Source organism: Pipistrellus hanaki, assembly GCF_964339955.1.
Source record: "Pipistrellus hanaki genome assembly, chromosome: 2".
NCBI classification, from domain to species: domain Eukaryota; kingdom Metazoa; phylum Chordata; class Mammalia; order Chiroptera; family Vespertilionidae; genus Pipistrellus; species Pipistrellus hanaki.
This window is the reverse complement of record NC_140504.1, coordinates 959,262-983,894: the sequence shown is the minus strand read 5'-3', so window position 1 is coordinate 983,894 and position 24,633 is coordinate 959,262. Positions and strand designations below refer to the sequence as shown.

The 24,633-nt window shown below is 51.8% G+C and overlaps 2 protein-coding genes across 2 annotated transcripts in view; both read left to right on the top strand.

Moving 5' to 3' along the window:
* PAXBP1 (PAX3 and PAX7 binding protein 1) overlaps positions 1-19,396 on the top strand; it is a 32,059-nt gene extending 12,663 nt beyond the window's left edge. The window contains exons 8-18 of the mRNA XM_084874238.1: positions 2,676-2,799; positions 5,767-5,866; positions 5,967-6,082; positions 7,719-7,918; positions 9,152-9,296; positions 9,803-9,924; positions 10,669-10,745; positions 11,068-11,134; positions 14,338-14,484; positions 15,958-16,112; positions 18,276-19,396. Coding sequence (XP_084730364.1) covers positions 2,676-2,799; positions 5,767-5,866; positions 5,967-6,082; positions 7,719-7,918; positions 9,152-9,296; positions 9,803-9,924; positions 10,669-10,745; positions 11,068-11,134; positions 14,338-14,484; positions 15,958-16,112; positions 18,276-18,399 — 1,377 coding nt within the window. The 3' untranslated portion in view covers positions 18,400-19,396. The remainder of the gene's footprint in view (positions 1-2,675; positions 2,800-5,766; positions 5,867-5,966; positions 6,083-7,718; positions 7,919-9,151; positions 9,297-9,802; positions 9,925-10,668; positions 10,746-11,067; positions 11,135-14,337; positions 14,485-15,957; positions 16,113-18,275) is intronic.
* Positions 19,397-23,987: 4,591 nt separating this feature from the next.
* The window catches only part of SYNJ1 (synaptojanin 1), a 53,473-nt gene continuing 52,827 nt past the window's right edge, over positions 23,988-24,633 (top strand). The window contains 1 exon segment of the mRNA XM_084872029.1: positions 23,988-24,127. Within this exon segment, the coding sequence (XP_084728155.1) occupies positions 24,004-24,127 (124 nt within the window). The 5' untranslated portion in view covers positions 23,988-24,003.

The following is a 24,633-nucleotide window of genomic DNA, read 5'->3' as shown; positions in this document are numbered from 1 at the left end:
TTGACGTTTCCTCTTTAAGATAAGAGCTGTTGTCTGGTGACTTGGGTCGTAAGCATTTGTGGATTTGCAGCTCGGTCTGTAAAGTGAGCTGAGGTTGGTGCTTTGAACGTCTTGGGAGCCTCTGAGCTCTCAGCGGTGCAGGGGAGGCCCCTTCCCCAGCTCTTGGCCGTGTGGCCTGGCGCAGACTCTGAGCATTTGGTGTGTTTAGAGAGTATCAGCCTGTTGTGCTCTCTCCGGATTACTTCAGCTCTGGAGCCAAGGCTGGCAGGAGAGCCCGGCCACACTCTTCCTGGTGGGTCTCGGCTCCAGCCAGGCCGAGGTCAAACGCGGCTGAGGCAGCATCGCCGGGCCCTAGGTTTGCCCCCTGGTTTTTGGAGAACAGCCACAGCCGAGCTATGCTGCGTCCCTCATGGCAGATTGGAGGCTGGGGTGCGGGGTGCAGGGGCCGCTGTGAGTGTCAGAGCTGGTGGTGTCTTTCCTGCCAGGACACCCTTTGGCCCCGGGCGTGGTGGGCAGTCTCCAGCCGGTGTGGCTGGGGAAAGGGCCTTCCTGGACCTCCCGGAGGGAGGGTGTCCCTGAGCAGCTGGGGTCGTTGGGCTTTTTCTCTGGAGCGTCATGTGCTTCCCAGTGTGGTCCCTGTGCCAGAGCAGCCTGCTTCAGACCGTGCGAGGCCAGAGCCCGAGGGCTGGTTTGGGAGCAGATCCTAGTCCTTGTGTGTTACACTGTGACTGTTTTCACAGAAAGATGTAGATCATTCCCCTTTTAAAGACGAGCATTTTCTTTCATTTTGACATTTTCATGCACATTCCATTTTAAGAGATCCCTGCTGAGTGAATAATGTCATAGTTGTCATTTGAGAAATATTTAGGAACATTTGGGTAGATCTGAGTATTGATTTTAGTAATACTGTAACAACATTGTTTTGGTGTAAGACCATAAAAAGATAAACATTCCTTAGTTTTTTCTTCTGTTATAAAAGTTTTAAGTGATTTTTATCTTAATTTTTAACTATCTGCAGATCATTTTAATTTTCCATTGTTTTGTTTCTCTATCATCACCTTCTGTTTTCACCTTATATTTGGTCTTGAATAATAATAGTCAATAATAACAGTTTGAGCTTGGAAAGGCTGAAGATTGTTCATGGTGCTTACTCTCGATCGGTCAGTACTGTTAAGAACCATGAGTGAGAGCTGGAAATGTGTGTCAGTCTGTGGTTCTCAGTAGAATTCTCTGGGCGTGGTTAAAGACATGCCAGTTACCTGAGCAGGAAAATCCCGTCATGGCGTTCTCACTAAGTTCAACAATTAAATCCTGCCCCCTGCTACGTCAGGTGGGGGGGCGTTCCGTGGCCAGACTGAGGAGTGCCCTTGGCACACGGTGTCTGTCCGCGGCCGCCTGGTCGGAGCGGCGGGCGGGCGGGAGTCTCTGCCGCGGCGGTCCTCTGTAACGGCCGTCTCCACTCGGCCGTCAGGGCAGTCAGTGCCGATGGGGACACTCCCATAGGGAGGCATGTCAGAGGATGAGTGACTCCCTGGGACCTTTCCGGCCGTAGCCGCTTTGCATAGAGTGGTGCCAGCGGTGCCATTGCTCAGACATCTGTGTGTCCCTCTGCCTTTATTCCCATTTGCAGTCGTTCCGTTCAGGAAGCTGCTGTCATACACGAGCCAGTGACCCAGGCTGAACATAAACAATGTTTTCCATTTGCACTAACCACCGGGGAACTAGAGTTTCTGGTTCCCTCCAGTATGTGCAGTGGTCCTCAGTGTTTTGTGAAAGTTTTGCAACATTTGGTTATAACATAAGGTTATAAAGAGACCTTTTCTTATTAAGATTTTTTAAATTGATTTCTAGAGAGAGAGAAACATCGATTGACTGCCCCCTGCATGCCTCCCAACCGAGGATGGAGCCCCCACCCCGGCCTGTGCCCTGAGCGGGAATCGAACCCGCAGCCTTTCCGTGCACAGGATAGCGCCCAGCTAATGGCCACCCGGCTGGGGCTGCACTTTCCTTTTCCAGTTACGTCTTCATTCTGTCAGCTTTTGTACTCTGTGAGCCATGAGGGTGTCTCCCATGGACAGTAACTGGGAAAACGTCATGGCTCCGTAAGTGACAGTTCATGTGAGGCTCACTTCGTTATGAAGGATGGGAACACACGTTAGTGAGAGCCAGTGTTGTTGGCCGTGTTAACGGGGGCGAGCGCGTTCCCAGGGAAGACGGTGAGAAAGCTCAGGCAGGCCCCGAGCGGAGGAGCGCTCAGTGCCTGAGGGGCAGTGAGACCTGCTCGCCTGCAGCACCACGCAGGCTGGGGTCAGGGACGGTGGTTATTTTAAACCAGGAGACTGCGGGGCAGACGTGCTGCTGGGAGTCACAGCTGGATGTGAAAAGACCGCCAAGGACTTTATTCTAAGAAAGGCAATCGAACGTTTGCATTTCTTCACTGATATGAAGTGTCACGTGTCCTAACCAAACTTTTGCTCCAGTAGCCAGGCACCGGCCATGGCAGCGCCCGGTGTGGATTAAAGAAGCGATGTTTCCTAAACAGCTTAGAGCTCACTGCATTGCTAGGTGCCCACTGGGAGTGATGACGTTCTGTCCATAGAGGGGACTGTTGCAGGAACCCTCAAGGATGCGAGCAGCTGGGATTGGGTGTTACGGAGTGTGTTGTATTTTCACAGGTGCCTCTGATTAACGAACTTGAATCAGCAATACATCAGCTGTACAAACAGCGAGCCTCCCGCCTTGTCCAAAGACGACAAGATGATATTAAAGATGAATCCTCGGAGTTTTCAAGCCATTCAAGTCAGTCCATCTTGAAGGTTTTTATTATTCATTAAACAACCTTGTTTACTTAGTGCAGCCTAATTGAAAATTAGATCTCAGAGCATCTTCCCCCCCCCCCTTTTTTAAAATAAATTAATTCCCTTGCTCTTATGTTAGATCTAAAAATTACAACAGCATTGCGTTGTGTTTAAAAAGCACTGCTTCTCAAAGGAGCTTAAGAACTTACTCTGTCTCCGCCATCTTACTCTTCCCCGGGCATATTTTTATTCTCTGGAGTTCGCAGAGACACCAGCATTTATCCTAAAGCCACCGTCTGGCTCTGAATGATTTTTGCCCCCATTTTTGTCCTGCCACTGGCTTAGTGCAAACGCCATGGCTGCTCACAGTGAGAGTCTGCATTAGGGGCTGGAATTGGGGGACAGAAGGGTTTATCACATAAATGAGTGTGGAGCTTTATTCCTTGGATAAAGCAAGTTTTTTGTATTTAAAAAGCATTTGTATTTTGCAGTCTGTCATATACTACACTGGGATTTTTAGTAAGTCAGTTGGTACCTATATTTCTTGAAATATTGGTGTAAAAATTAGAAATTGAATTTCTCCTCTTTCGCTGTGATAAGTGTTTTTGTAAAACCAAAATGAATAGGAAACCTCTTATTAACTAGCTCAGTGAGATTCTTTGGCCAGATACTTTAAAAGTTTACATTCCATTTCCCGTGGCCCTCCGCACTGCTGGGCGCTGGGACGGGAGCTCTCCCAGCCTGGGCGGGGGGGGCTTTTTGTCGTCTCTGTTCCGAGCCAGCGGGTCTCGGACGGAACGTGCAGGGAATTCCCTGGGCTTCACGTAAACGCAGGTTTCCCGTCCTTCCCAGAGGCCTGCCTGTTAGGCCCCGGCCAGGTCCTGCGCGCTCAGGGCCTGGTGCCTCCTCCCGAGGCCCAGGCTTTGTCCTGGTAGTGTGACAGGTGTGACACGGGTGCTGATGCGGCCCTCACAGTCACACGCCGTGAAGCCTGGGCATGTCGGGACCTTGTATTTTGCCACCTAAGTTCACACTGTTTCTGTGTTCACACCTGCGCCTAAGTGACAGGTGCACCCCTCCCAGTCCCTGTTGGTCCAGAGGAAGCAGCTTGTGGGGCAGATCCCAGGGCGCCGTCACACCTCCCGCCAGGGGGAGTGGCTCCCGGGAGGGACACGCGGTGTGAGCTGCACTTCCTCGGGCCGTTTCCTGCCTCAAGGCTGTTGTTGATCTGTTGGAGCTCCTTACATACGGAGTCAGAAGGAGGCTGGAATGATGATATGTTAATCAGACTGAGAGTTGGAAATTGAAAGGTAATGGGAGTGAAAAAAACACTGCCCTAGAGGAAGTACTCATTAATTGCCAGAGATTTGAGGGAAATTACTCATTCCCTTTCTGGTCCTTTATAAACAAACAAGCCAGAGTTCATCTCTTCCCGTTTGCAAACACTTGTCACGGCGACTGCCTGTGGTTCCCACAGAAACCGGGGCTGTCACGTGAGCCGCCGACTCCTCCCCCTCAACATAGGTATTCCATACAGCCCATAAATGCAGCGACGTTTAAAATACTTATCATAGTAATGAACATTTCTCCAACGAAGGCTCCCTCTTAGAGAGGCAGGATCGTTTTGTGGGCTGTGGTGCGGGAGCTCACACGCAGGGAAGGCTGGGCCTCTGTGTCCCAGACTCACCCTTTGCCCTTTGTGAGAGCTGGAGCATCCTTCCTGCTCTCTGAGCTGTTTTGAAATATGAAAAAAAAGACTCAGCAAGCAAGTCAGCTTTAAAGACATGATGAATGGTCTAGAATGGTTAGAGAACTAGTCCTTGTTTTTATTGTTCCTGTTGCTCCTGTTGGTGACACCTGGTGGCGCCAGCGGCTAGCTTGCTGTCATTGAGCACGTGATCTCCCCTTCCCGTCGCTATTGTAGCAGGCCCTCGAGCGTGCCGCTGTGGAAAGTCCTCTGTTCACAGCATCGGCCTGTGGTGAAGTGGGCGGGGCAGTGAGGGCTGGCTGCCACAGAACAGACGTCTTCTTAGGCGGAGCTCAGGTGTAGAGGAGGAGGGATTGCAGCCAGGTGCTCAGAGATGGAGGGTTCTTTTCCGGAGAAAGACTGGGTTTGGAGAGAAGACCCTGAGACTGTCTTGGGCCCCACAGAATGGTTGTTTCTCCCAGCGATGTGGCGGAGATGGCTGTGTCGCTCCCCGTGTCCACAGACCCCGTCTTTGTGAGGTGCTGACAGAGCCCAGGCAGTGCAGTGTCCTCGGGGGACAGGGAGAGGTCTCCCCCCGGCAGGCAGGGTGCTGAGGAAAGAGCTGTGAGAACAGAGCCGCCTCATGGAAACTGAAAATACGGCACCTGGAAATACATCTAAACAGGCGGGTTGGAAGTAACACTAAAAAGTTGCCATAGGAAGTTAAGAAAAGAGAGGTGAAAAATAGGGAAAGGAAGGGAAGAAGGGAACTGCTTTGAAAGAGGAGTGTGAGAAGCAGAAGTTGTCCTGGTAGATAGTTTCCAGTCTACACGCTGATTCTGCCCTGGTTCTGACAGTAGTGACAGAAGACATGGCTGCACAGCAAAGCCAGAATACATGATCGAACTGCAGCCAGAATGCGTGATCGAACTGCAGCAAGCTGTTTTCTCCTCCCACGCTGTTTCTCTCTGTCATTTCATGTCACTGTCTGCCCTCTGCAGAGGTAACGTAGATGTTTTATGGGGTCGTCACGATCGCATCAGCCCTGTGACTTAGGGATAAAAACAGGGATTGGATCCAGGCGCACTCACGCAGGCCCTCTCCTTTGGCGAGGACAGCCATAGGAGGTTTGCGGGGCCGGACAGCGATCTGGGGACCCTCAGTCCCGGCAGGTCCTGCTGTTGAGATTAGCAAGTGTCTGTCATGTGGCTGATTCTGTGCAAACTCTTTCCTCAGGGGGGTCGGAGAAGGGTTCTCATTGTGGCCATTGCTGTTTTGCAGATAAGGCTCTGATGGCACCAAATCTCGATTCCTTTGGGCGGGATCGGGCCCTGTATCAGGAGCATGCCAAACGGCGGATTGCCGAGCGCGAGGCCAGGAGGTACCGCGGCGGGCGCTGCTGCTGGCGGCGGGCAGGGAGGCGGCGCCCTGGTCTGCCTCGGGTTTGAACTCCGTGTTTGAACTCCGTGTGTGCTGCTTAGGACTCGGCGGCGACAAGCCAGAGAGCAAACGGGGAAGATGGCAGACCACCTGGAAGGCCTTTCCAGTGACGACGAGGAGACGTCTACCGACATCACCAACTTCAACCTGGAGAAAGGTCGGTCTGTGTGGGAAAGAGACCCGTCGTTTGGTCCTGGGGTGTGGCTTCCACTGGAGGTGACAGTGTGAGGGTTTGTGGCCTCTGAGAACCGACTGCACTGTGACCCGTGTGTGCGGTGAGCGTCGTGGGGACGTCTCCAGCCAGCGTGGCCCTTGTCGTGGGTCTAAGTGTGACAGCCTGCTTCTCAAAACCCTGGGCAGGAGCCTGTCGGGTTGCAGAGCGAGTGTTGCTGAACTTGAGAACCGTAGGACCTAGTGACAGCAGAGGTGTCAGGTCCAAGGGCGCCTGTCAGTGGAGGTGAGCCCGGCAGTGGAGCGCGCAGCCCTGGGGACCCCCCGGGCCTGGGAGCCCCGAGTATTTCCCTCCAAGAGGGGCCCCGAGTGGAAGCCCTTCCGCCCGTGGGCTACCATGTGGATGTGAACTGCAGTCCTCTGTGGGGACTTGTTTGTAGTGAACTTTTCCGACAGAGAAAACTCAGCGGACAGCACAGTGGTTACCGCACACCTGTCCCCGTGCCACTCCGCCGCTAGGTTTGCTCTGACCCTTCCTGGGTGATGTACTCTGTCCATGGTGTTTGCTGAGCCATTTGAGTGACCCACAGACATCCTGACCGACACTCCTGAAAGCTTCAGTGTGCGTCTCCTAGAAACAAGTGTGTTTTCTCGAGTCACAAGGCCATTCACACCTCGACACTGAACCAACATTTCTTACCCGCGTCTGTTTCCTCCTCAGCAGCCCCCACAACATTCTGATAGCTTTTTTGTGAGTTATTCTGTGTTTTCCAAACCAGGGTCTACACGAGGTTCCTGCCCAGCATTTGATGGTTAGTGCTCTTTTTTCTAGAATTAATGAATATCCACCCGTACTTGACACACACACACACACACACACACACACACACTCACTCCTGTCATCCATCTGCTTGTCTAAGACTTTCACTTTTTTAAAAGAGCAGGCCGCTTGTCTAGCAGAATGTCCTCAGTCTAGATTTGTCTGTTTGCTCATGGAGTTAGCGTGTTCTTCTACTCACTGTATTTCTTGTAAACTGGAATTTAGTTCTGAGCCCTTGACCAGAGAAGTTACTATTATTTTTGGGTAAGAATACTTCATACACAATGCTGTTGTTGTTGCGTGTGTCAGGTAGCCCCCCTCTTGGCGTGTTCGGTGGGTTTTGAGAAGTAGGCTGTCACACTGAGGCCCCATTGGGAAGTCTGCCTTTTCCCAAGCCATCGGGCGCCACGTGGCCTTTCCCTGGAGGCCTCCGCGCGGTCCCCGGCTGGTCTGAGGGCATGGCGGTCCCTGATGGGATGTGCATGTGTCTGACAGGGATTTGTGGACTGCAGAGCTGGCAGCGGAGTTGGTACTTTATGTGGTTACGTACTCGCTAGGGTGCTATGGTGACTGAAGTTTGAACTGAATTGTTGGGGGACAGGTGATATTTAAACCGTGTAATAGCAAATGGCGCGGACTGAGCCGGGCAAAGAGAGGCTTCCTGCTCTGGGGGGACGTACACTTCCTGCGGACCCCTCCCCGAGTGAGGCTTGGTACGGAGCCGGCTGCTAAGAAAGCGCTGCCGGCATTGGCCGGGCTCTCTGGTACTCACCATGTTCTCTGTGGGGTGGGTTCTTTTCAGATCGCATCTCAAAGGAGTCCGGCAAGGTGTTTGAGGATGTCCTGGAGAGCTTCTACTCGATCGACTGCATCAAATCCCAGTTTGAAGCCTGGCGTTCGAGGTACTACACGTCCTACAAGGATGCGTACATCGGCCTCTGTCTGCCCAAGCTGTTCAACCCCCTCATCCGGCTGCAGCTGCTCACCTGGACGCCTCTGGAGGTGGGTGGCTCCGCCACTGCCCGAAGCCAGTGCCCGGGCCTGGGAATGCTCATCTCGGAGCTAGAGGCGGGCGCCGAGGCACACACTCCTCGGGAGAGCGTGACGCTGTGGTGGCGCTGGCTGCAGCTGGCCTTCCTCGGGGACCTCTCTGCTTAGGCCCCGCTCCTCGAGAGCGCTCTGCTGCTCCCAGCAAGCCTTTCTCGGCCCCTGAATTTCCATGTGACCGGGCCTAGGGAGCAAGAATGGGTCCGTTGAGCTGAGCTTAGAGCAGTGTTTTTCAACCTTTTTTGGGCAAAGGCACACTTGTTTCATGAAAAAAATCACGAGGCACACCACCATTAGAAAATGTTAAAAAATTTAACTCTGTGCCTATATTGACTATATATAAAGTAATTCTCTTGAATAGGAATCAAATAAACACAAAGTATTTTATAATTACTTTATTATGAAATATTAAGTAAACAAAATAGTGAAAAATTATAAAATTCTTGTCTGCACCTATGGCACACCAGGCAACATCTCGCGGCACACTAGTGTGCCGCGGAACAGCGGTTGAAAAACGCTGGCTTAGAGCCTCTGGGGTGTGAAATTCGGCCTGAACGAATGAGCGAGGTGATAATCCAGCAGGTGGAGTCAGTAGGCTGCTGGCCTCGGATCTGAGAGGAGGCTAGGACTGACTACATGTGTCTGGTGGTTGTGTTTAAGATAGGGTTTTGGAAGTTACCAAATACGAATGGGCATGAATGGGATTGGTTGGGTTGAACGTTTAAACTGCAGTGAAAAAGAATTGAGGTCGAAGCTCTGGAAACGATTAGGGGGAAAATGGGAGCTCTAGAAGGATCCAGCTCACAGCCCCGTCGCTCTTTGCCAGACTAAGGCGTGTCCCCATGCATGAGAGCGTTAGTACGCAGCACAGCCTGTGAGGACCTGTGTGCACGGGCACGTGTGAGAGTCCGCAGTCCACGGCCAAGGCTCCTGGGGCCCTGGCACTGAGTTCTCCAGAGGAGCTCCCTCCTGCCCGCAGCCCCCAGCTCCGCCTCCCTGCACCCAGTTCCTGTCCCGAGCTCAGCGGGTCCTTACCCGGCCGATGCCCGTCTTCCCGGCCCGTGCCCTTCACCGCCTGAGCGCGCTGTCTGAGAGCGGTGTTTCCACTGTGACTGAAGGTGAAGTCCGGGTCTTGCTCCTGTAACGAGCCTCCATTGCCCTGTCGGTGACCATGTTAACCTTTCATAGGCCAAGTGCCGGGACTTTGAGAACATGCTGTGGTTTGAGTCGCTGCTGTTCTATGGCTGTGAAGAGCGCGAGCAGGAGAGAGAGGACGTGGACATCGCGCTGCTGCCCACCATCGTGGAGAAGGTGATCCTCCCCAAGCTCACAGGTAGGCGCGTCCGCGTCTCCTCACGGCGTCCGTTCAGGGCCAGCTCCCCGGGCCGCCAGCTCAGACCGGAGGGGCCGGGAGCTGGGATGGTGATTGATCCAGTGCCAAGTGTGAGAGGCTGTTAGAGACTGCCTGACACTCTTCTGGAGAGCAATTTCATTACTTTCAGCTGTTTCTCACGAGATTAGAAATAATTCATGCCGGAACTGATTGAAAGTATTAAACGTAAGTTTCAGCTTTTTTAGTTAGAAATTCTTGGCGCTGGGACAGTGTTTTTAGGGTATTGAAATCTTCCCCCCGAATTTATTTTCACTGGTGAGCAGAAAATGGAGGAGTCTGCCCTGCTCCACTCCTCCTCAGCCCGGCATTCCCGGGTGTGTGACAGGGACAGCTCAGCTCAGAGGAGAGGCCGCCTGTGTGAGCGGACTGCTCGGCGAGCTCGGCGTCAGGTCCCGTTGCTGCTGTGGCGTTTGTGTCTGAGCCCTCCCCCCCCCCCCCCCCCACAGTGATCGCCGAGAGCATGTGGGACCCCTTCTCCACCACACAGACGTCCAGGATGGTGGGGATCACGTTAAAGTTAGTGAATGGATATCCTTCCGTAGCGAACGCAGAAAACAAAAACACACAGGTAATCTCACTGTTCTCTGAAAGAAAGGGGTTCTATTTTGTTTTTGTTTGTTTTCTTCTTTTGGAGATGAGCAGGAGTTGAGAGGATGGGGTTATGTTCTAAGGCAGCTGGAAAGGGGTTCGCTTGGGCTGTCTGGTCCTGTAAAGCCTGAAATAACAAACTTGGAGATTGTAGTTCGCGGTCTGAAGTATCTGCATGGAAGGTGCGGTAATGGGTCCAGATACCCCTTGGTTTTACCGTTTTCACCTTCTTACCACCCGCCCTAACTCCCAGGGGACTATTCACACAGCCCTGTAAGAGCGTGTCTTTAGGGACGTAAAAATCTACGACTGCTAGAATAGGTAGTAATTGGTTATTTAAGTGGTAACATGTTCAATAGGGTGTGAAGCCACAGGCACTGTTTCATAACCAGTTTCCAGACGCCATGTGGCTGCTGTTCCCCGCAGGCAGGGTGTGCCGTTTGCTCAGAGAAAGGCGCTCGGGTCGTGGTTCTGCTTTGGGCTGTCAGTGCGAGCAGGCGGGCCGGTGCCTGTCGTAGTCTTTGCTCACAGGTTGAGGTTGAAGGGTTCTGAGGGGCTTTGCTGGACTAAGAGGAGGGTGGGTGCTGGGACCTCAGGGCTTTCAGTGGGAAAGGGGAGGCGGAGGAGAGAGTCCACTCTGAGTTGGTACTTTTCTGTTTTGGAATATGGCTGATGAGTCTTATCGCCGCCCTCACTGCAGTGTGTGATGTCTGCTCCTCTGTAGGTGTATCTGAAGGCACTCTTGCTGAGAATGAGGAGAACTTTGGATGATGATGTATTCATGCCCTTATACCCCAAAAAGTAAGTAACAAGGAACTCCTAAGAACGTTAGGATGGTGACAGTCTCCGTTACCTTCCCGGGAAGGCTTCTGGAACTTGGAAAGATGAGTGGTCTCTTAAGATACGCATTGACCTCTGTGATGGGAGCCTGTCGCCAAGGAGACAAGCTCAGAGGAACATTGTCCCTTAACTAGAATCCAAAATATATTCCCATTACTTCTCAAAATTACTATAGTTGGAAAGTTTTCAGTTACTTTTTTTGCTCACTCATCTTATTGTAGAAGTATTCTCTGGGAATCGCGGTGCTGTCTATAAAACACTGAGCATGCTGTTTCTCTTTCAGTGTCTTAGAAAATAAAAACTCGGGGCCTTACTTGTTTTTCCAACGACAGTTTTGGTCTTCAGTTAAGGTATGTATGGGATATCCAAGAGATTTCAGATTTGCCTGACTGTATATTATATCTTGAAAATTATGTTTATGTTTGGTTAGCTCCACAGGCTTAGATCTGTGCACATACACAAAGTTTCCATTTTGCAAGATTATTTTCTTCCCAAAGTTTACTCAGGTTTAATGTTTCCATAGGAGACAATGAAGTAAGATGCAAGCTAGTCAGCAAAACGCCGTGCTAGCCACAGTTTATTCAGAAAGCAGCGCCGGGCACTGCGTGTGGGAATCAGGCACCCAGCAGGCGGGGAGCGGGGAGTCAGAGACCAGGCATCTCCGGTGGAGAAGGTCCAGCGCACGGAGGCCCTCTCATCCTGAGGAGGCCACGGCGGGGGATTAGCCAGAGGCATCAGGAGGGGGCCCCGAAGGGGAGGGGAGGGGAGGGGAGAGAGGGGAGCGGCACGCTCACTGGAAGAACAGAAGTCGGGGTAGCTCGAGGGAGGGAGGATGAGGCAGGAGCACCCAGTCCTGGGAAACTGGTCTACACACAGTCACACTGACTCCTTCGTGTCGGGTCCTGTTGTTTCTGATGCGTGAATTCAGTCAGATGCTCACTCCCCAGATCAGGACATAGAACTCTTCCCCCGAAGTTCCCCACGCCCTTTGTGATCAAGCCCAGCCTACTAGGGGCCCTGTGCACGGATTCTTCCACTGGGGCAGTCCCTCAGCCTGCCTGCACCCCCACACAATATGGGACCCCTCGGGGGATGTCAGACTGCTGGTTTCCGCCCGATCCCCGCAGGCCAGGCCGAGGGACTCCACCGGTGCACGAATCGGTGCACGAGGCCTCTGGTGTGCATATAAAATCTTCAGTTAATCTCTTCCTGCCCTTCCCCCTCCCCACTTCCCTTTGAGATCCATCAGTCAGTTCCATGTTTCCATGCCTGTGCGTTGAGCGTCTGCCCCACGGTGGTCATACGCATCATAGCTAACAGTCTAGCAGTCACTTAAGCTTTTATATATATAGATGGTTTATTTTGCAGGAATGTCTTATGAATGGAATTACATACATAGTCAGTAGCCTTTTGAGTCTGGCTCCATTCACTTAACATGCATCTGAAGTTTTTCAGTGTCCTGTTATCGTAGGTCGTTGCTTCTTATTGCTAAGTGGTAGCCCATTGTTCAGTGGATACACCAGTTTCTTTGTTTTTTATCCACGCCTCAGCTGAGGGGTATTTGGACTGTTTCCGGCTTGTGGTAATTAGAATAAAGCTGCCGGAAGTGTTCACACACAGATTTTCCCGGGAACCAGTTTCATTTCACTGGGTAAATGCAGGCACAGTTGTTTTCCAGACCAGCACTGTGTTAGCGGTCCAGGCACTCCGTTCTCACTCTCACCACGCAGTGCACTGGCCACTGCCAGCGGTTTGGCCGGCTGTGTTCTAAGCCCTTCTGTTGGGGGATAGTGCATCTCTTACGGTTGCGTTTGCACCTCCCTAATGACTGGAGGTGCTGAGCATGTGAAGTGCGGAATGGCCATCTCTTATGTGTAGTTTGCTGAAGTATCTGTTCACACTTTCCGCCCATTTTTTAAAATTGGGTTTTATTATTGAGCTTTGATTCTATATTCTAGATGTACCAGTAAGTCCTTTATCGAATAAAGGATTTGCAAAGGGTTTTTCTTTTTTTTCTGTAATCTGTCTTCTTTTTTTATTGTTGTTTTATTTTTTTGGTTTTTTGTTTGTTTTTTTAATCCTCACTTGAAGACATTTTTCCATTACTTTTTAGATAAAGTGGAAGGGAAGAGGGAAGAGGAGAGAGAGAGAATCATCGATTGGTTGCCTCCCAAACATGCCCAGACTGGGTGGGAGAATTAAACTGCAACCCAGGTACATGCTCTTGACTGGGAATCAAACCTGATGTTCTAACCACCGAGCACATCAGCCAGGACTTACTTCTTATGCAGAGTGTGAGGCCTGTTTGAAGTTCATCTGCTGTAGCACTGTTTTGAAAAAACTGGTCTTTATTGAATTGCTTTTCACCTTTGTGGAAAGGAATTGACCGTAGGGGGTGGGGGGTCATACAAGGGTTTTTATAGCGAGAAGTGAGTGACATGAACAAATTTTTGGAGATACTGAGTTGAGCAGGAAGGATAGTAATTATGGAAATAGAAAAAGAGTGTTGACTGGGTGTTCACTGTGAGCCAATGGGCCAACCCTTTTTTTTTTTTTTTTTTTTTAAATGATTTTTTACAGAGAGGGATAGAGAGTTAGAAACATCAATGAGAGAAAATCATCCATCAGCTGCCTCCTGCACACCCCCTATTGGGGATGTGCCCGCAACCAAGGTACATGGCCTTGACCGGAACCGAACCTGGGACCTTTCAGTCCTCAGGACCATGCTCTATCCACTGAGCCACACCAATTTTGGCTGGGCCACTCTAGGTAGGTTATCCTGCTGGTCCTCATGGGCCCGTGACGGTGATGCTGCCGGGCAGTGAGCCTGGGCTCCGGTGGATGAGGAGTCCAGCTGCGGCCAGGCTGCTCTGCAGTAGCTTTCTCAGCGGGGCCTGGGGAGAAGGAATCCCTGCTGCCCTCCGGCCTCCGGGGGAGGACTAGTTCTCCTTCCGGTCACATCTGGACTGGCACCAGCCGGGCACCATCCCGGGGAAGAGTCATCAGCCCGCCATTGAGTGCCCTGCTGATCCAGGCTGACCGGGCTCCTGCCCTCCGGAGTGATAGGAGGGAGGGCCCAGCTAGGGAGGCGCAGAGGGAGCTGAGAGATAGGTAGACAGTGCAGCTGGGGTCACAGCACTTTGGGGGAGAGCTCAAGAATGACATCCCGGCTGCTGCTACACCGGCTGGTTGGATGTTACTGCTCACCGAGAGAGAGACGCTGGGAACCAGACATGACCGGGATGGCACAGGATGGCGGGGCTGCTCTGGGTCACACGTGCGGAGCGGGAGGGGCTGGAGTGCCCGGTGACCTCGCCCAGGCCAGCCTGCCGAGATCCGGCAAACACAAGTGTAGCAGCCTCAATTAATTAAAAATAAAAATTGAAATGTTGGGTTGTTCTGGGAAGTATTTGGGCCTATAAAAGTGCTTGTTAGTACTCTTGCAAGACAAGGTTCTCTGTATTCAATCGTGTCTTATTTGACTAGTAATTAACTTATTTGTACTTAATTGAATCTCTTGATATTGCCCTCACTGTTTTTTTCTTCTTTCTAGCTCTTAGGGAATTTTCTTCAGTGGTATGGCATTTTCTCCAATAAAACTCTCCAGGAGTTATCAATAGATGGCTTATTAAATAGGTATATTCTCATGGCTTTTCAGAACTCAGAATATGGAGATGACAGCATAAAAAAAGCCCAAAACGTGAGTTAAATGACACATATTGTTGTTTCCAAGGCACATACATTAACATGAATTGCCTTCTTTGTTTGAAGAGAAATTTGAGATTTTACAAAAAGCCCTTTGATTTTTGGACTTAGTGTGAGGTCTGACCCAGGTAGTTTCAAACAAACTAACACTGCATTTTTTGCACAAAATGTGTATTATTGTGCATGTGTATTTCTATCTCCTCATCTATGTATATCACTAAATTTGCAGCTATTAATAGTAGTTTTTATTTCGGGGTGATTTCTTAACAGTTGAATGAATGCTATTTTGAATGTTACTAAAGAAATATTCATTTTCTAACTTAAGATATGATTTTTTTAAAATACAGTTTTGTTTCCTACTTTATACGGAGTTCCCTAATTTGTTCTTTTAAAAAATATTTTTTGAAACAATCAAAATTAAGGCAGCTTTGCGAAGGGAGTTTTTCCGGGCAGCGTCAGGGTCTGCCTGAGGCCGTGCTCGGGTGCTGTTTCCTGTGAGTGTGGGTGCTCTGCCCCGGGCGCCGCAGCCTCCCACCAGGAGCAGCGTGCCTGCCGCCCTCTGCCCCGGGGCCGGCGGTGAGGGGCGGCATTGCCCGTCTCCGTCTCCTCCAACCTGGGGAACCAATCCTCAGTCTCGTCCTGGCCTTCGTCACCTGTACGCTTTCTGAGACGACAGGCCGGTTCTTCTGTCGGATAATTTCCCGTGAGATCCAGGTTCTGCCTCATTGCCAACTATCCCAGATTGCATCAGAAACAGTCCCTGCAGGTGGACTTCCGTGGCCTTGAGACATGTCCTCTCACTTTGGAGGACACCGTCTTGCTTTCTGGCCCATGCTGCTCGGGCCCATCCGGGCCAGGCCCAGGCCAGCCCTGGGGTCATCTCCCCACGCACCCCCGGTTCTCTGGGGCTCGGCCTCCTGTCTGCACGCCTGACTCCTGGGAGGGCTGTCCTTCCCCGGCGGGACTCGGCCGCCCTCACCTGGGTGTGTGCTGCCGCAGTGTCCTCACCTTGCGAAGGCTCTTTCGAACTCCCTGTGGTGTGTTTATGCTGCACTGGTTTTTAAACCAAAGCTGCGGATAAAGGAGCATTCCAGCCATTCGGGGCTTCCGGAAGACTGGAGAGAGTAAATAAAGCCTTTGGTTAGCAATGTTATGTCCCTAACGTATTAACTATCGGCCAGTCATTTGCCTTTTGCTTTGAGTACCTTTTGCTATGTGTTGAAGTAAAAACACTCAGGTACAATAAGGAGTGTATTTATATTAATAAATTAATATAATAGCTGCAAATGATAATAGCTATTAATAGCTGCAAATGATAATAGTTACTGTGGATTGAAAGAACATCCCTTCAAGGTCATTAGTTATATGACTAACATGTAACTAAGCCCCGTAGCTAGTCTTCTAGTTCTTTAGACTCAGGTTTCAGACACGTCTGTGAATTCTGTTTCCTTTTGCACCTTCTCCGTAGGTAATCAGTTGTTTCCCCAAGCAATGGTTCGTGAACCTGAAAGGAGAAAGAACTATTTCTCAGTTAGAAAACTTCTGTCGATACCTCGTACACTTGGCAGATACAATTTATAGAAACAGCATCGGATGCTCTGATGTGGAAAAAAGAAATGCAAGGTAATTAGTTGTGATTATTTAATGAAATGGTGACCTCCTTTTTACTAAATTGTTAGATTCAGTATTAGAAAATGGTTTAAGACATGCTTATATTTTACTTTAAACTGTACATTGACTTGGTCTTAGTAAACATTCCAAAAGTACACATTTTTTTTTTTCTATTTCTGTGGTTTTACCTAATCTTTTTCAACAGGATGTTTTATGAAGGCATAAAGAAAAGGCTTCTAGTCAAAACCGGTTTGGCTCAGTGCATAGAGCATCAGCCTGCAGTCTAAAAGGTCCCAGGTTCGGCCGAAACCGGTTTGGCTCTGGATAGAGTGTCGGCTTGCGGACTCAAGGGTCCCAGGTTCGATTCCGGTCAAGGGCATGTGCCTTGGTTGCGGGCACATCCTCAGTGGAGGGTGTGCAGGAGGCAGCTGATCGATGATTCTCTCTCATCAATGTTTCTGACTCTCTATCCCTCTCCCTCTCTGTAAAAAAATCAATAAAATATATATTTTTTAAAAATAAAATAAAGAATAAAATAAAATAAAAGGTCCCAGGTTCTATTCCGGTCAAGGGCATGTACCTTGGTTGCGGGCACATCCCCAGCAGGGGGTGTGCAAGAGGCAGCTGGTCGATGTTTCTCTCTCATTGATGTTCCTAGCTTTCTATCTTTCTTCCTCTCTGTAAAAACTCAATGAATGATATTTAAAAAAAAAAAAAAAGAAGAAGAAGAAGAAAGATAGAAACGGCTCTGTACCCCTAACACAAGGTCATCATCACTCGAGAGTTTTGGGGAGCAGCTGACATGTTAATTTTATCAAAGGTTGTAAAAGGGAAAAAAGAACCTTATTTTCCAAAGAGAACTTTCGCTATATTTTATGATAAAATTAAAAGCAAAGTAGGTGTGGCTCAGCTGGTTCAGTGTTGTCCCAGGTTTTGGGCTCAATCCCGAGTTAGGGGGTGGGCAGGAGGCAACCAATCCATGTTTCTCTTTCTCCCTCTTCCTTCCTCTCTCTAAAATCAATAAAAATAAAAATAAAATTTTAAGGCAAAGTAGGTAGTAAAGATTTTCATGTTAAAATTCATTGGCAGGTAATTTTGCTTTATATCTTAATTCCATTTTGTGTGTTGGTGGTTATTAGCACTAATATTTCTTCTCACCGCGTTACATTTTCTTAGTGAATTCTGTCTACTTAAATTGATTTCAGGGAGGAAGGGAGTGGGAGGAGAGTGATAAAAACATCAGGGATAAGAAAGAATCGTGGATTGGCTGCCTCCTGCACACCCCACAATGGGAATCAAGCTCAAAACCCAGGCCTGTGCCGTGACTGGGAATCGAACCGTGACCTCCTGGTTCATAAGTCGACATCCAACCACTGAGCCAGCTGGTCGGGCTGGGTGCACTTGTTGACACTGCGTTTGTCTGGAGTGAAACATCACCGCGTTGGCTTGTGCACAGAAGCAGTCTCTGCACCTGCGGGCACAATGCACATACAATGCGCTCCACCTCGGTGGCGTTTCACAGATGTCCGTCCTCTGCTGGAAGGTTCTTCCTACAGTTCTGTAAAGAAGAGACAGCGCTAGTGTCACTTGTGTGACCCACTCAGAAGTGGTTCTGACTGACTGTCAGAGTGCAGTCCCTGGGCCAGCAGCACCAGCAGCCCTCCAGAGCCGAGTCAGAAATGCAGGGTCTCAGGCCCGCCCACCTGCTGAGCCAGCTCTGGGCGGGGCCAGGACTGTTCCCCATCACGGGGTGTTTCTGCATTTGCCAAAATGTGCGAGAAGGCAGAATGGCTTCCAGCCAGGATGCTGAGGAGCCAGTGGTTCCGGAGCCTGGGGCTCCTGCTGGTCTCCATGGCGGTGATGAGTGGGAAATAGCCCGTTCCAGTGTTCTGAGAGCAGCTGGTGGAGGAACAGGGTGGGGCCTGAGCAATTGGGAAGTAGATTGCTGCTTTTTCATTCTGGGCAGGAATCAAAACCCTGATCTACATGAAATTTTAGGGTTTTGGGTTTTTTTATGGGTAATTTAAATATGCTGTAGCTTCTTATTTTGCTTTAAAAAATGTATTCTTGGAAAAACTGATAGTAAACCTAAAAACAAGGTCATGAAGTTAACCAACTTTCCCTTGAGGGCTTTTGCACTAATTCATGGGACGCTGCTGCATTTTCTCCCCTCAGGGAAAACATCAAACAGATCATCAAGCTCCTCGCGAGCGTCCACGCGCTGGACCACGCGGCCGCCGTCGCCGGCGAACACAGTGTGAAGGAGTTCAAGTCCCTGGTGGAGGGGAAGCCGGCCTGACCCCGGATGCTCCGCGCTGTGTTCCACTCCTCATGTACAGACTGTATATATGTAAAGTTTCTTACTGTAAAATAGCGACGCTGGTTTTAATACAAAGAACATTATTAATATCCAATACTGTGTCCTTAAATGCGATTTCTTCAGAATGAAAGGAGTTGAGATGATTTCTAGGAAGTTTTATGAATGTTTTCCTTGTTGCCTGTCATACTTTGTTTACAGAAGTATTTTATATGGTTATTCCAATTAACCCTCTCAGCTAACTGTTCTCTGTAAACAATGTGTGCGGTGTAAATTGTGTAATTAATGCATATAGATATTTATACCACCATGGAGGTCCTTTCACACTGGAAATTGTGGTGTTTTTCTACAGAGTAAGCCTTTTAACGGCAGGAAGTTACTCCATAGCAAACGGTCTTGGGAAGTCGCTGTCGCAGCAGAGGGCTGGCAGTGCTCAGGGTCCTCCGTTGGGTGGCGGCGCGGTGGCTACCGTCTGCCTCCCTGAGGTCGGTGTGGCCTGATCCGGGGCTGCGGTGAGCTCCTCCCACGTCGGCTCTGTGTCCAGCTTGGGCTTCATGGAACTCAACATGCAACTTAGGGTTTTCGAAAGAACATGGAAGTTTAATTCTTAAAATAATGAGCCCACAACCTATCTGCATGGTTTGGGGCTGACTATCCTGGCTCATTCATGATTTTACTCCTTAACCGGCTTACAAATACATGCATTTGAATTTGGTATCTGTCATTTTAAATCCCACATATGTGAGTTATATATGCAATAAATAATATGCCTTGCTGGTTGGCCACACACCCAGGCAACTGAATATCCATGGTCTTCTATACTGTTTATACGCAGAGTAAATACCCAGGGACTTGCTAAAGTTTATGCTTTCTGATCCTGTGGTTTTCAAAAGAGGAACTTTTTAGAAATTAAGGACTATTGTTTGATAATGATCTATGTAATTAAGCTTTAGCCAAGCATTAAATTAATTTTCACGTATGTCCTTTGTCGTATTTGCTGGGGACTAACTCAGTTGGAGCGTTTCAGGCGAGTCCCGGTAGGGAGACGGCGTGTGTGCCAGGTCCGCTCGGATAGCATGCAGGACAGTGCCGCCTGCTAACTGCTGGTGGCGTGTGTTTCCCGCGGGCACACGGCTCACACCTGCGTGTTTTTTGCTCTGCCCTAGCGGCATACTGAAAAGCAGGACAGTGAGAACGTGTGTGCAGCGTCCGTGGAATGCGATGCAGAGGATGTCTGTAGATGATGGTGCATCATGATCCTTGCGTCTGTCTCTCGCCCACAGCCTGGACTGAGGCACATGCCCGGGTTGCAGGCTCAATCCTCAGTGTATGTGCAGGAGGCAGCTGATGAATGATTTTAATCATTGATGTTTCTAACTTGAATGCCAAATATATATGTGTGTGTGTGTGTGTGTGTGTGTATATATATATATATATATATATATATATATATATATATATATATATAAATAATAATGAGTTCAGAGAGGAAGGGAGAGGGAGAGACAGAGAGAAACATCAGTGATGAGAGGGAATCATTGATTGGCTCCCTCCTGCACGCCCCCCACTGGGGATTGAGCCCGCAATCCCGGGCCTGTGCCCTTGACTGGAATCGAATCTGGGACCTTTCAGTCTGCAGGCCGGTGCTCTATCCACTGAGCCACACCTGCCAGCGCAATATATGTTTTAAAAAAATAGAATCATCCAGCACCACAATGGCTATTACAGCCTTGCTCAGAGGACTCACTGTGGTCCAGTGAAAAAGATCTGTTGAAAAATATACCTTGTATCCTACTTGGTGATTCAAAGCACGTGACAGCCTATAGAGCTATTTTAAGCTGCTTTACAGAAACACTGACCACAGCAGCTTCCCTATGCCTGTGACTTTAGATTCCAAACTCCAGAGGCGCCCGCTGGGCGAAGGGCTACATCCTGCACTTCTAACGAGGAGCCTCCCTCTGCGCTGACGGTCCCGCAGAGCCCACACCAACGTCAGCTCCCACCGTGTGACTAAAGTGGCAGCGGTCATCGAATCAGACTTAATGTTCTCCAATTTGCCAAACATCCTCTAGCCAGTGGTCGGCAAACTCAGTAGTCGGCAAAGCCAAATACCAACAGTACAATGATTGGAATTTCTTTTGAGAGCCGAATTTTTTAAACTTAAACTTTTAACCCCACTTCTTCAAAATAGACTCACCCAGGCCGTGGTATTTTGTGGAAGAGCCACATGTGGCTCATGAGCCGCAGTTTGCCGACCACGGCTCTAGCATTTTAGATGAGAAAATGCAGGCTGTAAGGAAAAGGTAAACAGCAAACACCTGCCAAAATTCACAATCTTGTGACATAGTTTTTATGTCACTGTTTGGATAATCATTAGTAATTCCTAAATTATTAATCCTAGCTGTAGTTTACTGGGGTCAGACTATTAGATTGGGCTATTTTTGACTTACAGAAATGGCAATTTCATCTTTCAACCCGATAGAATTTGCCCATAGGAGAAATAACTTGGTCAAAACTCAACATCTGTAAGTCAGGTGTTTGCTTTCAATTCCTGGAGGCTGTTGAAGCTGGTGTCGGTACCACCTGCCTGGGGCGCTTCAAGCATCAGGAAGTACCAGCCCACCTCAGGCCCCGGGAGCCTCGCCTGGAAGCATGGGTGGCCGCTTCACTGCATCTGCCAGCCCACCCCAAAGGCATTCCCCAGTCCCGCTGTTTTCCACCATGACAATGAACAAGGAAGTATGAACAGGGAAAGGGCACGAGAAAAGAGAAGAAATGACAGTTTGTGAAAGTCACCAGTAAAAGTGGCCCTTGTGTTTTCAAACCTTGGGCATGCTCTTGTTTCATGACTAGACTGATCAGTGTTGAAAGGGTCTGGAAAAGCTGTGAGCTGCTGTCCATTCTAAGACCCACACATACCACACACACACACGTTTTAATTTGAACAAGTAAGAAAATTCCGTCCTCACCCACTCCCGTGTAGTTTTCTCTAGAAAATGCAATCTCCGACTGTAAAGGATTCTCCTGGAAAGAACACCCCTCACGGATCAGTAGATTCTCTTAATCATAGTTAGCTGAGGCTGCTATCAGCAGCCACTCCAAAGAGCAAATCGTTTTTCTAAGGAAATCTTGTTAGGGTTTTGACGGTGAGTGGAGCTGTGAAAGAATGCATGACTGAGAGAGGAGAGAGAGGCAGAGAGAAAGTTTGTTTTACTTTCCCGGAAGGGAAAGGGCTGGTGCGTTGCTGATTAGTACCAGGGGGGAATAAACACTGGCCCGCCCAGGGCGCAGGCTGCAGTTGCTAGGTGATAAGGACGGAGGGGGACCTGGGAGGTGTCCTAGCAGTATCTGCCCCGGCCTGTAAGACGCGCTTGCAGTGAGGCTGTGACGAGTTCCGAGAGGCTTGTTTGAAGAGGAGGGAAGGGAACTTCCTCTAACCGGAGACTCCCTGGCGTGAATTACCCGAGTTGTGAAAATTGTCCCTTAGCCGGGAAGTGGTGGGTGCGAGAATGCAGCCTTGAGAGCAGCTGCTCTGGCCCTGCGCTTTGAACAGAGGGGCTGTTTGAGTCAGAGGCGCCAGCAAGCTCGGGGAGACCACCAGGTGCTTCTGATAAACGGGAAGGCGAGGGGCCTGTTCATCCTCACTCAGACAGCACTGAGACATGCCCTCCTTCTCAGGACAAATCCCTGCGCGCATGTGTGGGTGTGTGTGTGTATGTGGGTGGGTGTGTGCATCTCCTGGGAAAGAAGTGGCCTCTTTTCTAGTGAGTGACGGCCACTCAGACCCTGGGACCTGGGTGGTCAGCTTCTCCAAAACCGGGGGAAAAGGGTAAGTGCAGCCGTGGCAGGCCTGGCGGGAAGTGATTCTGTGTGCTCTGCGGAATCTGATTCTGCTGGTGCCGCCGCCAGGAAAGCAGGAAGGGGAAGAAAGAGCCACGGCCAGGGAAGCCCTTCCCCAGGGCTGGTTTGAGGTTTTCGATGCCGTTCGGGGTGCTGGTGTTGACTTCATTTCCGGATTTAGATCTCTGAGGAGGAAGCAATGGAGAGCCCGGGGACACCGCCCCTGGCCGGGAGCAGGGCTGGCTGGGAAAGGGGCTTTAGGTCCGGGGTTCCACTCGGTGACCATGACAGCCGCCGGGCCTCAGTGCCATCCGGGGTGACAGCCGGGTCACCGGGGACGGCTTTCTGGGGCGCAGCCCGAGCCCTCCAGTTACAAAGCGGCTTCTTCCTTCCGCCTCCGGACGCCCAGCGACACCATGGACAGCTCCCAGGCGCCGCCCGCGGCCCGGCCCCTCGCAGTCCCCTCGCCGGGGGCCGCGGGGGACAGGGCGGTGCTGGCACCCAGCCCGCAGGCTCTTCCCCGACCCCCGGCACCCCGGGGGCGCCCCTCGGGGCTGGGGAGGCCGACTGCCGGCACCCGGCACCCGGGCTGCGGGACCTGCCGCTGCGGCCGCGGACCCCGCCCAGCAACGCCCGCTGCGCGCGGAGGCGGCTCCCAGCCCCCCAGGCCCGCCCGGTGCCCGCAGCAGGCGCCCGAGTGGGCGTGGCCTCCGGACGCCCCGCCCCGCCTGGCCCCACCCCGCGCCCCTCGCCCGCAGCAGGCGCCTAGTGGGCGTGGCCTCCGGACGCCCGTCCCTGGCCCCGCCCCCGCGGAGCAATGCGGAAGCGCGGGGCTGCTGGGCGGAAGTGACGCTTCCGGCAGCGGCGGCGGCGGCGGCGGCGGCGGCGGCCGGGCGGAGGCGGCGGGAGCCCGGCGGAGGTGAGGCGGCGGCGGCTGAGGCACCTCCTGACGCGGGCGGCCTTCCCGGGGCGGTGTCCGCGGCGCCCGCCCGCGGCGGCAGCGGGGAGGGCGGGGTGAGGCGGGGAGGGGAGCGCGGGGGCGGCGGGCGGCTGTGGTGACAGCGCTGTCAGCGCCGCGGGCGGACGCGGGTTGAGGCGAGTGGACGCGCCGGCTGCTCGGCGCCCGGGCCGCGGCCGCGCAGGACCGCGAGGAGCCGGCAGGTCTGCGCCCGCGCCCTGGCTCCCCGCAGCCCGCAGCCGGAGCCCCGCGGGGTCCCCTCCCCCGCCCGCCGGGGGTGCGCCCTCCGTCCGGCCTCCCGCCGGGCCGGGCTGGTTCCAGCTTCCGAGCCGGCCCTCCCCGCGGCGGCCGGAGCGGGGCGCTGGGAGCGGCTCCGGCTGCGCGCCCGGCCCGTCTGCTCTTCGGGAGCCTCCCCGCGGACCGAGCCCCTCTCCCCGCCCGCGGAGGCCTCCGGGCGCCGGCCGCCGGGGAGCGGGGACGGGCGGGGATGATGGGCTGTGGGGAGGGGACCACTGACGGGGGGCCGGCTGCGGGGGAGGAGGGACAGGCTGTGGAGGAACAGGCTCCGGGGGAGGAGACCGGCTCCGGGGGAGGGGACCGGCTCCCGGGGAACCTGCTGCGGGGGAGGGGGACTGAGACCTGCTCCCGGGGGAGGGGGACCGGCTCCGGGGGGAGGGGACCGGCTCCGGGGGGAGGGGGACCGGCTGCGGGGGGGAAGGGGCCACCGGAGGCGGGAGGGACCGGCGCCACCTCTGCTCTGCTCGCTCCACAGGCTGCCCTCGGACAGGATGGCGTTCAGCAAGGGGTTCCGGGTCTACCACAAGCTGGACCCCCCGCCCTTCAGCCTCATGGTGGAGACCCGGCACCGGGAGGAGTGCCTGCTGTTCGAGTCCGGGGCGGTGGCCGTGCTCTGTGAGTCCGGGGATCCTTCAGGCCCGGCCGGGCTCAGGGGACCCCCACCCCCCGCCGCCCGGGCTCCTTCTCCTCCCTGCGGCAGGCTCTGGGTGGGGCTGATGAGACCTCGGGTACAGGGTTTGCTTTAGTGGCGGTTCCTGCTGCTTTGAAAAGTAAATCCTTCCTTCAGAGAAATATTGCTGCGTCTGTACCACAGCCCACAGCCCACGACGTGAATGGCTTGCTTCCCATTTTTTCTGTGATGGACAGACGTTCTTACAGCTCAGTTGTAGTGGTGGACTGTTAGGACTATTTATTTAGTATTTTTGGAGTGTCTTATGGAGAGGACCTTACTATATTTTCATTTAGAGAATTGTAAGCACTTTTTAAAATTTCATGTGGAATAAGTGATTGGTTTCATGTCATTTGAAAGTTATTTTGATGGGCTCTTTTAAAGAAAAGGACTACCATATCCCACATAAACAATATTAGGTTCTGCTCTGGCCCAGTGGTTCCGTTGGTTG